The sequence below is a fragment of the Abrus precatorius genome, unplaced genomic scaffold (genome assembly GCF_003935025.1).
Source record: "Abrus precatorius isolate BTA unplaced genomic scaffold, Abrus_2018 Scaffold10, whole genome shotgun sequence".
Classification (NCBI taxonomy): Eukaryota; Viridiplantae; Streptophyta; class Magnoliopsida; order Fabales; family Fabaceae; genus Abrus; species Abrus precatorius.
In genome coordinates this window covers 32,122,773-32,140,476 of record NW_020874292.1, presented here as the reverse complement: position 1 = coordinate 32,140,476, position 17,704 = coordinate 32,122,773, and the positions used below count along the sequence as shown (strand labels likewise).

Below are 17,704 nucleotides of genomic sequence, written 5' to 3'. Positions count from 1 at the left end.
AATACATTGATTTTGTCATGGTTCGCAAAATGCGAGGGAACTTTCATTCTCGAAGGCAATCTGAAATTTGTTCCTACTGAAGCACTTGTAGTGTGTTTGAACCAATGAAGTTGTGTAAAAGCCAACTCCAGAATTGATGCATTCGTCCAGTTTCTCATTTTCCTTGGCGGAACTCTGACTTATTTGAATGAAAATATATGTTTCTGGTGAGTACTTTGAATGAATAAAATGGGGAGAAATGAATTTGGTGTGCTTAGGCCGAAAATTTTAAAGATGAAACTTATAAAACAATTGTATAAACTGAAAAGAAAACTATTTTTGTTGGTGCAATTTGGGTCTATATGATGAAAGGATCCTTAAAAGGTAAAAAAGGATGTCAGAAGTGGGATTTGAACCCACGCCCTCTCACGAGGACCAGAACTTGAGTCTGGCGCCTTAGACCACTCGGCCATCCTGACCGGATGGTGGAACTTTGTTTTTTTCTTCTCTCGTACTAATCGTTTCTACTAAAAACCAAAATTTAGTGAATAATCTAACATGATTCAAATTTTTGTTTGAGATGAAAAAAAAAAGTTTTAATGCAAATAATTAAATTTAAATATGAAAATATTAATCTAGAGGAAAATTTAAAATAATAAATTTATACTTTTTAAAAATATAAAATAAATTATAAATAATAGCATCAGCTCGTTATAAAGAAAACTAAAATATAATGAGATATGTTTTTTATTTTTAAGAATGAGACCTTAAATTTATAATATAAAATATGATTAATTTTATTTTTCTTTTCTTAGAAAGTTAGATGGATTATAGTAAGTTATGAAGTGTTTTTTTTTTAGCGTTTTATCTTTACAAGTTGTTTTATTTGGTTTTCTCGAGAACTAAGTACAACATTAATTCTCTTTTCGTAATAACATGTACCCAAAAAAATAACAATGGATTTTGTAAAGGCAACAATCAATTTTATGTTGCATGTCCATTATCACTGTCTACAACCAACTACAATTGGTAGATGACAATTGGGAAATAGCGATGCCAATGAGAATCTTCACCTATGATTAGAATTTGGCATTGTGCAAATTAAGATGTAACATAAAATTTAGCCTTGCATCTCATTATTTCATTGTTCTTGAAGTCTTCATCAGTTTTAGATTGAGAACAAATCTAACACACTATACCATAATATTCTTGAATTTAAGTAAATTTAATGAGTAAAAACTAAAAAATTTGAATCTCATTGTTTTAATAAAATGAGAAATCCACATAAAATTTAAGGAATGTGTTGGCTAAGAGTATGTAAAATGTGTGTTGCTAGCATTCCTGTGTTCTAATAGACAGTGGAATCGTGTATTTGAAATGGAAATAGAGAATAAACTGAAGAAAATATCAACTGAAGTTATACGGGATTTGTTGATAATTGAGATGTTTAATTGAATAACTATTTTGTCACTTCCTGCATTATTTATGTTCATGAGCTTGGATAAAGGCCTAGGAAAAAGTTTCAATAATAATGATGGTGGACTAGCAATCTATATTTCTTTTTTTTTTCCCTCCTTTTTACCCTAGCATATTATTATTTCTTTTATGTTTCTGGTTAATAATTTGTGTTCATTATGGTTTCGCATGCTATATTTGCTTTTGATTTTTGCATTAATTATCTTATACTTGTGTTTGCAGTCTTATAATGGATACTGCAAATGTTCCACAAATGGGGGTATCCCATCTTGAAAAGAAAAGTAATTTCTGAAGTAAGAAACCATTATAATTTTGTCATTCCTGTAATTTTCTAATGGAAAAATATATTCTCATAGTAGTGAATGATGTTGGTGCTTTAGAAAATGGTACGTAGGTTGGCCTTTGTGATAGGAAATTTGAATTTCTCACCACTATTTCATTGATAGTTTCTTTCATTTTCCAACATTGGGAAAATTAGCATTCTAAGAATCAAGATTTGAATTAGGCATAAGAAAATATATACCCAAGATATAGGAATAGACTAGGAATCAGGCAATGTAGGACATATGTATTAGGTAACATCTTTTCCAATGGCATAAAAAGAAAGACAATGCATAAGGTTAATTAATCAAGAATAAATGTTGATATGACACCCTAATCGTGTCAAACAAACAACATATAATGAATCTGCGAGAGTAATATTTTTGGAAATGTTGTGTTGTAGAATAGTTTTTTCTCCCTTTATTTTGAACAACTATATCTAATCCCAAATTTAGCAATAGTTTTTATTAATATCATGTTATTGTTTATATTTTTAAAACTCAAACGAGTCATTTTTAGAAAATTTTCCACATTTCCTAGAAAAACCAGTATGCAAGTGTTGGTTCAATTCACTTGCAATTTGCTAGTTTCATTGGTTGAGATCGTTTCTGAGAAAGGCAATTTCAATGACCTGATTGAAAAGGCTAATAATCTAATTCACAGTTAAATGGGTCGGATCCACAAGTTCAATCAAGTTTTTAGAACATTAATAATTACTAATTCAAGTGTTTATTAGTATTTAATCATAATATATTCTTTAAGAGATATGCTAGTAATATTCTCTGAATTTACATTTTATATTTTAAACTATTAAAGTTAGTTTGTTAAATTTGACGTATTTTAATTATTAAGTTATTATTGTTTGAGTTAAGTTTTGAGTTCGAGTTTTTTATATTTAAAAAAAATTTAATGATAGATTTACTTTGATTAAGATCGAATTCAAATTAATCTGGATGAAAAACAAAAAAAATAAAAAAGAATATAAAACAAAATTTAGTATTTTATTTTATTTTTCTTCCGATTCCATGCAAAACACACATACGAATAATCATAATTAACAATCGCAATTCATTTTCTGATACAGAAGTTAGCACAATACAACAATCTATAGTAGTTTACATGTATATCCCCGTGGGAAGCATCAAACAGGAAGTAAAAATATGTATCGTTTCAAAAAAAAAAATTATATATTTTTTTAATTTAAAAAAATTATTTTTCATCTGATTCAATATTAATCTGACCTGAGTAATATACCTAAATGTGGTAGATAAGTTTATTATTAAAAATTTGTTACATACAAGAGAATTCACACCCAAAATCTTGTTTAACTCATTTTAATAAATTGTTTGATATAACTTATTCAAATTAACTCTTTTTAGTTTATTTGTATAGACAAATTTTATAATCAATAGTTTAGATATTAAATACGTATTTAATTGAGTTTATTTATTTGAATGCACACTATTAATATGACTCATGCAGAATAAGGGTATAAAAAAATTAAAATTTTCGTTAAGTATTTAAATTTGTCTGATGTAAGTGATGATTAACTTATTTACGCAATATCATTTATTTTTATTTAATATTTTATTGTTTCAAGATAGTTTCTTTGAAGAACCATTTAAAGATGAGATTGCTGATATTAACCTTAATAAGAGTGTTGGAACTTAGGTAAGAAGAGACTAGACAAGCATATATACGAGACAGTTCCTTTTTGAAAAGGATGATGCTAAGAAGGGTGGCTATGAAAAGCAGTAAAGTCTACATATAAGTCAATACATTTTTTTAATATATTTTTTAACACATTATTTATCAATGATTAAAATTTGCTTAAACTTAATTAATCCTAATGATTAAGATAAACAAAATAATAAAAAATGTTGTTTACAAATTTCAAGTTACATTTATGAATATACAACTATGTTTAATACCATTTTACTTATTTTCAGTATTAAAACATATGTTATAAACTGAACTAAAGAAAAGATAATTAAATTACAAATATAAAGTTAATTCATTAATTAATAAAAAAATTAAACTAAAGTAATAGATACCATCCAAACAAATGAAGCAGGTCCACTATGTGTTTATAATGCATAGAGTTATGTGAAGAAGGACATAGGCACACACATCACACTATGATTGAGTTAAGTGCGAAACAGCTTCTCATTTTGTATTCATTCACAACCACCATCAAATTGCACCCATGTGTTCCAGAATATGCTTTTCACTTCTTCTTTATTTGTTTCACATTCCAAAATTTAGTGATAAAAAAAGTTGTGTGAAACTTTCTTTTCTTGCTCAAATATTTTTTATTCATAGTCATGCATTATCAAAATTGGCAATGCAAGTGTGAGACTATTCATGGAAATCATTATTGTCTAAAAGAGTAAAAAATTTAATTATTATCAAGTGGTGCACTTGCTGAATAATATTTTTAATTTTCTGATGAATATGCTGTTTGTTTTAATTACTAATTTTGTAAATGAATATGAATTCATCATATTCCAAAGATTCTTAGCTGTTCAATGTTAGTTTTCGCATTGAATTTTGGTGTCTCTGTATTTCATTAAAAGATGTATGTACTTGAAAATGTTGTACCTCTGTAGAAAATAAAATCATTATTACATTAAAAAAAATCGAATTTCTAGTAATGGAAGTTTCATTAAAAAAAATGTATCTATTGTCTATTAACAACCAAAAAATAATTGGTAAAAGAAAGAAGAAATTGAAAAAAGAAAAATAACAAAGAGTGTGTTAGATACTTCATTATTTTGTGTATTACAAAGCAGTAGTTTACAATAACATCACATTTTGTTTTTTTTAAATGTAAATTTAACTTGTTAAAATTTTAGAAGTGAGCTATTTATGAATTTCATAAGCAAGCAAAATCACAAAATTTGGCCCAGATTTCAAAGGTAGAATTTTCAGAAAATTTATTTTATAACGTTGTGAAGTGACTAGCAAGAGATGACAACTGTCATATTTTATTTTCTCTTGACACAAGCAAAGGGATGGAAACTTTTGTGAAGCCAAAGAAAGGCAAAGGAGTTTGATGATAGTAATTCCATGCATGCATGGTCTCATTAATTGGGATAAATAAAAAATGAAAACTTATATAACTTTTATAATAAATTTCTAAAATATTTTTGTAATCTTTTTTATTATATGATCCATTGTATTGTGTATTATTGTGATAATATTTCATAAGAAAATGATATCATGGTGACATTATGATATGAAATAAATGGATGATGGGAAGCACAAGGTCAATGGTCAACATGCTTCCCTCTGCCATTTCCCAATATTATCTTTTTCTTTCCCTTTTAACATTACAGGCACTAAAGTTGGCATCATTGCCTATCCCTTTTAATATATTGCACATTTTTTTCTCATACAAATATACATTTAATGTCTGCTATAGGTTTTAATATTTTTAATTTAAATTATATCTACACAATTAGGTTAAATATTTAGATAAAAAAAATATGTCATCTAGTTATTTTTATTCTATTCAAATATATATTTATCAACTAAAAGAAACATAAATTTCAAATTTGGGACACAACCAATGGTATTGCTATTTTACCCTTTCATTTTTTTTATAACTCCTTTGTACTTTTGTTGGCAGACAATTACTGTACATTTTTTAGTCTTAAAATATGTACCTGCATTGTTAATTACTCTATTATTTTATAATTTTTAAAGACTCTTAAATTATTAATTTCTTTTAAAATTTATTTTCATATTATTTTTTTTAATTTTTTCCTAGGCAAGAGGGTTAATTATACTATTTATTTAAATTCATAATATATATATATATATATATATATCTTATAATTTAAATTTTAAATTTTTATTTGAATAAAAATATTCATATTATAGATAAAATTGATAGTTAAAGTATACAGTTAAAACCGGTTCTAAGAAATTCTATGACGATAACACAATTTACCGGAAAAAAAAAAGGAAAGAAAAGAAAATATGGCATTTATGTTGTGTCCTTGGCAGTTGATCCTAACATTCTTACTTTAATGAAACAATTTTTTTATAGACTTTAATGAAAAATTTTGATATTATATACAAGATTTATTTTTAAAAAATACTTATTTTTTTTAAAAGTGATTGTTTCTTAGAAATAATTTGTTCCAAATTTAGACATAATATAGTTGGATAAACAGAAAAAAAAATGTTAAATTGATTTTTATTATTGTGAGTTTAATCTTAATTGGTTCATATAAATATTATTACACTATAAGTATTTTTACTCTATAAGTATTAGAATTTGTTGAGATATTTTTATACATTTTTTAAAATTATAGTATTTTTAAATAATATTTTATTTATAATGATAAAATGACTAAGTAAAAAGTTATTGTATATATATATTTTTGATCAAGTATCATTCTTTTATTGCATTACATAATTAAAAAAAATATAAAACTGCAATAAAAATAATTTTTAAAAAACAAAAAATTGAGAAAAATATAAATTAGATTGAGCATTGAAGAGTTGAATTTGAAGTTGCGAAAAAGGAGGAAAGTGATGATAGTACATGGAAGTGTTGGAAGAGAGTCAAAAAGAGAAAGAAAATGATTTGAGTGCTCAACTTTCAAACCAGCAGATAAGTCTATCTGCAAACCCATTTATGCTCCCACTTTCTGTTTGCTCACTTCCTGTCACTAACTACCTCCTTGTAACGGTTCTCTTTCAATAATATTTATTATATTTTATAAAAACTTAAAATAAATATATGTTTTTTTTTTCTCTATCTACTACTCACAATAAAATGATCCAAATACGTTAGATAATCTATTTTGTTAACTATAACATGAGAATATAGATAAATCATTGTTCAATCTTATGTTAACAATAAAAATTAAATTTAAAATATTAAATTGATTATATGCACACAAAGTTTAAAAAAAATGTATTTAAACGTTATTACAAATAAATCATGCAAAATTAGTTCATATAATTATTAAATTTTAAATGAGTATTCTCATTATTCTTTACCACCTTTCATACATTGAAATTTCAATCAAATATTCTCTTTTAAATATCTTGATTACAACATTTTTTAATTTATCAATTAAAGTTCATAAAATATTATTATTAATATTGAATTAAAATATTTTATATAACAGAACTAATTCGCTTATTCCATAATAAGTATTGTATACTTACTCTAGTTAATAAACTTTTTATGACTAAATTTTATTAACTCAATTATTTAATCATAAAACATTATATTTTGATTATACATGTTAAACTTTAGACAAAGTAAACATATAAGTATAAAATCAAATGGTCAACGTTTGTTTAAATTTTATAAATTATATATTATATGTTAAAATATAATTATTCTATAAAGTGTTAAATAGTTTTTAAATTTTATAAAATTCTACTTATTAATAACTCTCAAACTAATAATTAAGTTAATAAATAAAATAAATTAATTAAAAAAAATTATAGAGTAAGTGAATTCTTTAACAGTTGATGTAGTTGAATCTTTTTTTTTTATGTAATAACAAATAATAATTGTGTAAATTTTTATGTTTACAAATGAAAATTCCAAATTACTTACATATATTTTAATAATAATTAAAAAATCAAGTAAAATTTTAAAATAATTCTACACATCGTTTAAATGCATATGCATGTGTGATGAAAACTGTCGGTTGGCTTCGGTAGTTAGTAAGATATTACAAGTGAATGTTACAGTTCTTTAATCAATTTGACTTTTAGTTTGAAAAAAAAAACATTTGGTAATTTAATTTAATTAATATTCTATTTTGTTTTAATTTTCTATTTTATTTAATTTAAATTTCTTCTTATTATCATGACAGGTTTTTATTATCATAAATTGTGTTTTATTTGTTTACTGAGACAAATTTTTAACTACATAATTAATAATCGGACCAAATTAAATTTAAACAGGAAAATAAAAGATTAAAATAAAACAAAAAAATGAAATTTAAAATAAACAAGACAAAAAATTAGAAGATCAAATTACTATTTTTTTATCTTTGCTTTTGCTCCTGATTAGGAATAATAAAATGAGTCACAGTGTCTTGTTTTGTTCCATTTTTTATTGTTTAAAGATTTAATGAATAAAGTTTTTATAGAAAAAATGTTACGAGAAAATTGAGTAAGTTCAGTGAAAGTTGAGTTATAATTGATGAGGAAGAGCATTTGTGAGTTATTTGTTGTGGTGTTATGAGAGTATTCCGAAATTGGCAACAAATGATTCGATGGTGAAGTTGTTAAGCAACGTTACAAAACCCTTGCAGTGGTTTTCGAATTTGGAACGTTACAAACACACACAAGACAGCATTGCATAAGACCCCAAACAATTTAAAACCTTTGAAAAAGACAGAAGAAAGAGACAAGGGCACCAAAGTAATTTCACCTTAAAAGAAGTGCAACAAATGCCACATACCTCTTTCCATTTCCAGCTGTGACCAAATCATCCTTGTCCCTCCCTCACATGGCCCTCCTTAACTCAACCACGGTTGCCATTTCCTTAACCACCATGCTTCCTTTTTCCCTGTAAAAACCATGCCCATCGTGTCATGTTATGCCAAGACATCCTACGACACCTATTTCGTTCATACGTACATTTTGCCGTCACAAAAACTAACACAGAACCGACCGGCTATTCTGCCAATCACAATTCAGATAATAAAGGTTAATAATAAAGTCAAAACTTTTTGTTTTTAATATATTTTCATCTTATTTAACTAAATCTTTTTCTTAGTAATTTCTATACCTTGAAAAATACTATCCTTTAGTTATCAGATAAAATAGTATATTTCGTGTACATTAAAAAGTTACATATACTTATTCATACTCACGCTTAATAACACTCACATTTTCACTTATCTTGCCACTAACGTATTATTTGAAAATCGACCAAAAATAATTTATTTAATGTCTTCAAAATATAAAAAAATATCTTATTATTTGTTAATATTAATTTTCAAGACTAAATTTAAATGATTAGAAAATATTTAATATATATAAATACAAACATATAATCAATACATTCATTACAAGTTTTGTATTATGATGTAAAGTATTTATATATTATTTTGACTATATTTATTTTATCAATTGTTAAGATATATTTAAAAATATATGTTAAGGAATTAAAAATAACTACATTTGATTAAAAATTATAATATTCATTATCATTATATTAAATTTTGTCAAAACATATTAATTTTTAATGAAAATTATTATACATAAATTTTTATTACATGTACTTGGACATATTTTTATATAAACAATATGATTTTATATTATTTTAAAAATAGAAATTATAAAATTAGTCTTGAATAATTGTGATGTAAAAGGAAAATAAATAAATAAAAAAAATACATGCCAAGGATATGAGATATAAATACGGTGCTGCCCTTAACCATGGTTAAGCAAACACTCACTACCACACTCTTCCATCTTTAAGACTTCAACTCCATCCATCTCCTCACTTCCACTTCCACACTCTCCCAGTCACTCACTCACTCACTCTCTTCACTCTTTCTTCCCCAACTCAAAATGGGTCGCCACGTCATCTTCACGCTCCTCATTCTCTCCGTCGCCGCCACCGTCTCCGGCCACAACATCACCGACATCCTTGCCGGAAGCCCCGACTACAGCGACTTCAATAGCTACCTCTCGCAAACAAAACTGGCCGACGAGATCAACAGCCGCGTAACCATCACCGTGCTCGTCCTCAACAACGCCGCATTCTCCGCCGTCACACGCGACCACCCTCTCTCCGTCATCAAAAACCTCCTCAGCCTCCACATCCTCCTCGACTACTTCGACAACTCCAAACTCCACCAAATCCCCAACGGCACCACCCACTCCACAACCCTCTACCAAACCACCGGCAGCGCTCAAGGCAACATCGGCTCCGTCAACATCACCGACTTAAAAGGTGGCAAAGTTGGCTTCGGCTCCGCCGTTCCCGGCTCCAAGCTCGACTCCACTTACACCAAATCCGTCAAACAAATTCCCTACAACATTTCCGTCATCGAAATCAGCGCGCCGATTATCGCGCAAGGTATTCTCACGGCTCCCCCTCCGTCAGCCGACGTTAACATAACGGCGCTCCTTGAGAAAGCTGGTTGTAAAACCTTTGCCTCGCTTGTTTCCTCTAACGGACTTATTAAGACGTTTCAGTCAACGGCTGATAAAGGTTTGACCATTTTTGCTCCCAACGATGAGGCTTTTAAGGCACGTGGCGTTCCCGATTTGAGCAAGCTCACCAACGCTGAAGTGGTCTCGCTCTTACAGTATCACGCCGCCGCTAAGTACCTTCCCGTTGGGTCTTTGAAAACCACTAAGGATTCTATCTCCACCTTGGCCACCAACGGCGCCGGAAAATTCGATTTAACGGTTTCCGTGGCCGGAGATTCCGTTACGCTCCACACCGGAGTTGATTCTTCAAGGATTGCTGACACTGTTTTGGACTCCACTCCGCTTGCGATTTACTCTGTTGACAGCGTGCTTCTTCCATCTGAGTTGTTCGCGAAATCGCCTTCACCGGCACCGGAACCATCTAGCGCTCCTTCTCCGTCTCCGGCATTGGCCCCATCGCCTGTGTCGGAGTCGCCTTCTCCGCTTCCCGCTTCACCGCCTGCTCCCGCTGGTGAGACACCGGCTGGTGCTCCGGCGGATGCGCCGTCGTCAGAGGCTGAGCGAAGCACTCCCGGCAAGTCTGCTGGCGTTCACGTGAAAGCTTCTGCGGTTCTCACTGTTACAGTGACTGCTCTGTCTGCTTTTGTGGTTTCCTCTATCTTTATGTCTTGATTTGTAATTTTACATTTTTATTGGTTTTGTTTTGTAATTGTTTGCTCTTTTTTTTTTTTATAATTTTCCCATGGCTGTGATTGGACTGGGGAATTTTTTATTTATTTATTTTGCTATAAATTAATTTAGGCATGTGATGATGTACTTGAACGCTGCTTTTTTAATTTAATTTTTGGGTTATATATTATAGAAGGTTCTGGTGGTTTTCGGGTGGTATTATCTGGTGTGGTGGTTTCTATTGTAATGTTTTGAGATGCCAAGGAGCGTGATTGGTGGAGGTGAGGGAAGGGCACGTGGAGGAGTTTGAGTGGGTCCTACGTGTTTCCTTTGGTGAGGTCCACCGCATTTTATTGTGTTTTTATTATAATGGAATAGAACCTAGATCTGGTTCTGAGAACTGTGCGGCGAATGGTTTCTACAATTTCCAACATTTTTTAATTCTTAAATAAAAAATGGTTTTAAAATGTTGGGGACACGCGAGAGACGCGTGAATGGGACAAATCATTGTTTATGATTTGAAACAAAGCGCGTTCATTCGATTCCTTGATTCTGTTGTTAGCATACAAAATTTGTTGTGACTATTAATACAAAACTTGATATGTCGAAAATGATATAATGGGAAGTTTAGATATTGAGATAATGCTTACAAAAAAATAAAATATCATAAGACATATCACGACCTTTGAGGGTTTGCAAGAGATTTACCTTCTTCAAGTATTATAGTCTATGGTGCATAGATTTGGATATGGTGCCACTCGTCTGAACATTTTTGAAAGTGCAAGTAAAATTAAATGACTAAACAACCTACTTAAGACTCATTCATACACCTAAACAAATTACCACACCAAAAATGTTAGCTGCACACAATTAAATTAATTTAAATAATTTATATTTTATCAATAATTAAATTAATACGCAATTTATAATTTGTTTTCTTAAAATTAGTCACTTGCCACATTTAAAATGACCATTTGATAATTTTATTTTTTCTACGAATTAAGTTGAGTGCTTTATTTTTTCAGGATATTTGTTCAGTTTTAAGAATTCCATTAGGCAGTTAGAGACTCTGGCCACTGCTATGGCGGCTAATCTTCCTGCAACGGCGAAGTCCACCGCGACGACGTCGTCGCAGGATAAACGACACCGTTCGATCTTCGAAGTTCCGTCAAACTTCTTCGAGTCTTGTCGCCTTCTCCCTTCTCCTCTCTCATCCCTCACCGACCACCACAGCGCAGGCCTCCGAACCCTTGAATCTTCCTCAAACGACGTCGTTGTCGATGACCCTCAAAACGCTGTCGTTTCCCTGCCGAGATGGACCTGCAACACCTGCAAGGCTCAATTCGATTCCCTTCGAGACCAGCGTTCCCATTTCAAATCCGATATTCACCGATTCAACGTAAGATTCGATCAATCCCTATGTATTCACTATCCACTTGTTTATTTATTTATTCAAAATTTACTTCCAGAATGGTAATATTTTGAGTGATTTTTCGTAAAATTTAGAATACCCGTTTTTGCTTTAAAAAGAAAAGTTCAAACCTTTTCATTGTGCTTCTTGAAACTAGATAAAATCTAGAATCTCATTTAGCTTAAAGAGTAGAATCTCTTAATTTTTTTTTTATTGTTTTGTGTTTTGGAAGATTGATATGTTCATGTGTAAGTTTGAAATGCTAACTTAATTATAGTGTACATTGGGGTTGGTGGATATGAAAATGAAAGATAGTGGTTCGCATTTAGCTTCTATAACGGGTTGTATTAATGATAGGTGAAGCTGACAATTAAGGGAAAGACTATTGTGAAGGAAGAAGATTTTGAGATGCTGACATCTGAATTTGTTAAAGATTATGATGTGTCAAGTATATCAGGTTCAGAAAGTGACGATGATAGCGATGTTGAGTCTCAAAGTCAAAATGATGTGCGTGACAAATCAAGTGAAAGTTTTAAACAAAAAATATTCATCCGTCTTCAGAGTGGGCAGAGAGTTTCTGTCTGGAAGTGCTTGATCATGAATGTGACTGAAAACGTGTTGTATGAGAATGAAAAAGCAGAGAATGAAGTGGTTGAGAGGTTGAAATCTCTGACTGTTGAGCCCAGAGATAATACCCTTTTGAGGATCGTTCTGCTTGCATCCGGTGGGCACTTTGCAGGTTGTGTTTTTGATGGTGATGCAGTTGTGGCTCACAAGACATTTCACAGGTTAGAATATGTTTTTCGCTTCTTGCTACCAAACATAAAAAATAAAAATAAAAATGGTCATAGTTTTTGTAGAAAAAATTCAATAATAAATGAAAATTATTGTAGTTTCATTAAGGCAGTCTGTCAGGTGGAGAATAATGCACCATTGAACCATGTACAAAGATTAATCCTATGATATCTGTGACGCATGTATCTTTATCAATTATTGTTCTTTTGGAGGTCTAGTCCATTGGAAATCTTTTTGTCAAGGTCAATTTTGGCTAAATGGATGATTCAAGCATGAGTAGTAACTATCAAAACTTAATGCTTCTTCCCTGACATTTTAATGTTGCAAGCTAATCCAGTGGAACTTGTGTGAACTCTGCATCATCCCTTGTTTATATAACTCTGGGGAGACTTGAAAGCTACTGTGTGATGTTCTCTGTTATCTTGAGCTATTCAGTTATCAAATGGTAGTTTTATGCAGTTTTGCTCAATTATGGATTTATGCTGATGCTTTTTTATTTGCTACTACAATTAGAATTAGTTCATAATGCATCATTCCTCTTTCCTAACTGAGGATAAGTATAATGTTGATGACATCTTTCATTTAGGCATCTTTTTTTCTCCATGGAGGCATTAAATCTCATGGAACTTTGAATTAATTTTACTGATTCAGTTATTCTAATTTTAGCCATCTATCTGAATGAAAAGTATGAAATATTGTATTGTTTGTGCTTGGGCTTGTATAAGTAGTTGATCCACTTTTTCAGCAGTTCTTTTTCTCTCCTTGCCCTTTTCATTTCCTGTGGCAATAATACATATATTCTACTTCCCAATTATTGACCAAAGACTTGTATCACTATTTTCTTATTCATTTTTATGACTGCTAGTTCTATTTGCTGAAACTTGTAAATGGAATTTTAAAATTTGATTGTATTCTAAAGCTCTTATCGTTCTTATGTAGATATGTTGTAAGGGCCAAGGCAGGAAAAAAACAGTCTTCTAAAGATGCTTCTGGGCGGGCTGCACATTCTGCTGGGGCTTCCCTTCGTCGTCATAATGAACTTGCATTAAAGAAGGTATTCAGATCAAAGCTACTTTTGCTTGTCAATATTTTTTTTTCCATGCTAGCTAGCTGTTGTTTTGTAATTTGGTGTTCTGAAATCAACTAATTTTGCAAGCCTTTTGGAATTGGAGGTAGTTGTATACAGGTTAATAAATTTATGATGAGAAAAATGATAGTGTTTCTTATTTCATATCAAGATGTGGAAAGGGAGAACTTATGTGTTTGGAGCTATAATTACTTGAAACTAATCTGGTAAGGTACTTCTATAAAATTACTGAATTTTTTAATTATTATTTATTTGGTAATGGCAATATGTGATTTCCTATATTGAAAATATATATAATATGGTTAATTTTCTCATAAAATACAGGCTGCCTTCTCTCTATTATTTATATTTAAGGTAACACTGAAGAGCTTGGCTTGTCAAAATTTTAGAACCCGAATATCATTTATGATTACTAGGGTTTGTTTGGTTTAGGAAAACATTTTCTATTTTCACTAATAATTACAAAAAAATTTACCTTGTTTTCATTGTCTTCTATACAAATTAAAAAACCAGAAGTAAATTGAAATGAGGCATTTTTGTAAATTATTTAGGAAAGCAGGAAATAAAAATAGAAAGCATTTTCCCAAATCACTGACCCTTATAAATTGTTATGCGTCAAATGTGATGACTGGCTGTATTGGTCATGAATTTTGACAAATTGGTTGTCATAATGATTCTTCTTCAAATTTTACTTACTGCTACTCGTTTTACAAACATACAGAGATGGAGAAATTGCTTTCTTACTTATTGCCTTTTTCATTTGTGTGAGTGCATGTGCATTGGTGCACAACCATAATTTAAATCTGGACTGATTACTGGCAAACTAATATTTTAGGAAGTTCATGAACTGCTTACTGCTTGGAAACCTTATTTTGATGCTTCCAATTGCATTTTTATACATGCCCCTTCAAGTAGTCGTCAACTGCTTTATGATGGAGAAAGATCATATTTTACAACCAATCACCAGTGTGCTATTAGAAATATTGCTTTGAGTGTTCGGAGGCCTACTTTCAGGGAAGCAAAGCGTGTATATAGCCAGTTGACCCTGGTAACTTACGAAGCTGATGATAAGGAAATTTTACAAAGCAGTGAAGGGGACTTGGAATCAATTCACATTGCTAAAATAAATGGCATTTCATCCTCTAGCAAAGGGGACATGACTGAGTTGGCTGACAAAGATAAAGCTGAAGCTTGTTCAAGTAAACAAAATGATGAATTCCCTATTTCAAGTGGAGAAAGTGATAATGAGCTATCTGGTAAATCGACTCCTTTACATCAAGCAGTACAATCTGATGACTCTCAAAAGGTTTTGGAACTCCTCGAACAGGGCTTGAATCCTTGCATCAAAGATGAAAGGGGACGGACCCCATATATGTTGGCACATGACAAAGAAGTGAGGAATACTTTCAGAAGGTTTATGGCTTCAAATCCTGACAAATGGGATTGGCATGATGCAAAAGTGCCTAGTGCATTGACCAAAGAAATGGAAGAATCACAAGCTGCTAAGCAGGTGATCCTGATACTTCTTTAAAATAAATTTTGAATTCTGATTTAAATTCAAAATGATTACATCTTTTGTTATCCACGTTGTTCTCTTTACTTTTGATGTTTTGCTGATAAATATCATTGGATTATTGTTGCTGTGGAAGAAGTATATTGTACATTATCATGGTTCTAATAAATATAAATTCTCTACTTCCTGATCTTAAGTTTTGAAGATAAAATCTCACCAACATTTTTGGCTTAAAATATGATTAAGATGCATTTGGATAAACACCTTAATTGAACGCTTTATTAGTAAGCCCATATTACGTGAGAGCTTATTAAGTTAAAAAGAACTTATTTTGATAAATTTTACTTAGAAGCTTGAAGTGAGCTAAAATACCTTATATGACTTATAAGTTACTTTCATAAACCCAAAGAAACTCTTTGTAAGCTCTTCCAATGTCTCCTAAATCTATCCTTAGGTTTTAGAGAAATACATACAAGAAAAAAAAAATCAATATGAAATATAAATAAAATTTGTCTCATAAGTTAAAAGAAACTTATATTTTTTTAAATTTTAGAGAAGTTAAATGAAAAAAGTTTTCAAAATGAAGATAAGCATTACTCTTATTATTTAATTTTTTTTACTCCTATAAGTACTTAATAAAAAGTTTATCCAAACTGAGTCATAGTCTATTACAATATTTTAGTTAGAGAGTTAGTTCGGGTTTATTTTTTTTTCGTTTAACTGCTTCTAACATCCAGTGTTCTGCACCATTTGGTCTTAAAGTTTTGACTTCTGTTGATCAAATCTAAAAACTTTCATCTCAGAGTAATGATTGCCTCCTTTTATGCTTGTACAGGCAGAAAAAGATGCTAAGAGAAAAGCTAGAGCAAAAGAATTAAAGAAATTGCGTAAAGCAAAAGAAAAGAAGGCTCAGGTACATCTTAATTGGTTTCAGTATCATGTTATATGATGACCTCATCTTAGTTTTTTGGGACTTATTTCTGAAAGCATTTTTACCTTGGTTTATAAAATGAAATTTAATTGATATTTTCCTATTTTTTACATATACAGTCTTCTGTGATGACTTCGATTTATTATGGCTTACCTTAAAGATTTGAGGGATACCTTGGTAATCTTGAAATAGTTGACTAGAGTGAAAATGGTACATTTTCCTTCAAATATTATGCGTCTTGGGCAAATATTATGCAATTAGCTTCTGACGATTGAGTCTGAGCAAGTGTGCACGAACAAATGAATTTTCTTATGAATTATGAAAATGAAAGGACACTTGCACTTCATCAGTTTGAGTTCTATAATTGTTTTTTGTCCTGTTGCTTCTGATTTCAGTCCTAGGTCAATACCTCAGCCAGCAACACATTTTTCTGAAGATTTTCATTGATAAACTTTGATCTTTTGTATTTTGTGTTTCAAATCATATATTTCTACTTTTTCTCTCATTATCATAAAAACAATATATTATTCTGAGGAATCTTGAATGTGGTGTTCAGGCTGAAGCTGCCTTACCTAAGAATGATTCCAAAATTGTAGAAAAGCAAGTGGCTCCTCCAGCATCTATTAAGGGACAATCTCAACCAAAAAGTACTGTGAAATTATCTAAAGAGGTTAGATACTGAATTTTTGCTGGTTGAAAATCTTAAAAAGCCGTCTTTTGCAACTTTAATGACATGTTAAAATCATGCTACACTTTTATGAGATGACATAACTCTTTCATCTGAGTATTTTCCTCTCTTAACTGCTAATTGTAAATGAACTGTTTAATATTTTAATTTCTTAAATCCTCTTTCTATCTTAAACAGGATGAAATAAGAATGGCACAAGCTGCAGAAAGAGAAAAGAGAGCAGCTGCGGCTGAGAGAAGAATATCTGCCCTCAAAATTCAAGCTAATAGCAGCACAACCACTGCACCTAGCATTTCAGAACCTAAAAGTGGTTTAGGCAGTGACATTTTATGTTCCTGTTGTAATTCATCACTTGCTGGTAAAGTTCCCTTCCACCGTTACAATTACAAATACTGCAGCACAACATGCATGCATGTACACAGAGAGATCCTAGAAGATGGATGACATTGTTTTTTTTTATATTAATTTAGTTTTTGGTGCAAGTTAAGATTGCTCCAAAAATCCCTTGTATATGGTATCCATTTGGTTGCAAATGATACAGGTTGAAAAAGTGAAAGAAATGTAGAGGGATGTTTGGAGATAATTGTATACGGTATTAAATTTTTCTTTGTTAATTGATAATTGTATACGATGTTACATCCAGTAATAAGTTTTAGATCTTCAAATTACATTATTTTTCCAACAAG

The 17,704-nt window shown here is 30.4% G+C and overlaps 2 protein-coding genes and 1 non-coding gene across 5 annotated transcripts; 2 read left to right on the top strand and 1 right to left on the bottom strand.

Moving 5' to 3' along the window:
• Positions 1–374: 374 nt before the first annotated feature.
• TRNAL-CAA lies at positions 375–458 on the bottom strand. Its single transcript has one exon. It is a non-coding gene; the product is annotated as a tRNA-Leu (tRNA).
• An 8,823-nt stretch (positions 459–9,281) lies between these two features.
• LOC113848440 (fasciclin-like arabinogalactan protein 10) lies at positions 9,282–10,922 on the top strand. The gene has a single exon (XM_027477954.1). The coding sequence runs from the start codon at positions 9,337–9,339 to the stop codon at positions 10,594–10,596; it is 1,260 nt and encodes a 419-aa protein (XP_027333755.1). The 5' UTR covers positions 9,282–9,336; the 3' UTR covers positions 10,597–10,922.
• Positions 10,923–11,208: 286 nt separating this feature from the next.
• Positions 11,209–17,704, top strand: LOC113868870 (ankyrin repeat and zinc finger domain-containing protein 1). Of its 3 annotated transcripts, XR_003505430.1 has the most exons (8): positions 11,209–11,992; positions 12,362–12,792; positions 13,739–13,853; positions 14,722–15,396; positions 16,235–16,312; positions 16,450–16,540; positions 16,887–17,000; positions 17,196–17,679. XR_003505430.1 is itself a non-coding variant. In XM_027504837.1 (7 exons), the coding sequence occupies exons 1-7, from the start codon at positions 11,675–11,677 to the stop codon at positions 17,460–17,462; spliced, it is 1,998 nt and encodes a 665-aa protein (XP_027360638.1). In that variant the 5' UTR covers positions 11,562–11,674; the 3' UTR covers positions 17,463–17,704. The 3 variants fall into 3 exon arrangements, 2 of the variants coding, with proteins under 2 accessions (XP_027360638.1, XP_027360646.1); XM_027504837.1 differs by lacking the exon at positions 16,450–16,540 and having other exon boundaries at positions 11,562–11,992; positions 17,196–17,704; XM_027504845.1 differs by lacking the exon at positions 16,450–16,540 and having other exon boundaries at positions 11,644–11,992; positions 16,887–16,922; positions 17,196–17,653.

What these genes read in the sequence shown, in the direction of transcription:
- LOC113848440 (XM_027477954.1), top strand. Translation starts at nt 9,337, where the DNA reads ATGGGTCGCCACGTCATCTTCACGCTCCTCATTCTCTCCGTCGCCGCC.
- LOC113868870 (XM_027504837.1), top strand. Translation starts at nt 11,675, where the DNA reads ATGGCGGCTAATCTTCCTGCAACGGCGAAGTCCACCGCGACGACGTCG. An exon ending in AATCACAAGCTGCTAAGCAG is followed by an intron (nt 15,397 to 16,234) that starts GTGATCCTGATA and finishes ATGCTTGTACAG; the next exon opens with GCAGAAAAAGATGCTAAGAG. An exon ending in CAAAAGAAAAGAAGGCTCAG is followed by an intron (nt 16,313 to 16,886) that starts GTACATCTTAAT and finishes TGTGGTGTTCAG; the next exon opens with GCTGAAGCTGCCTTACCTAA.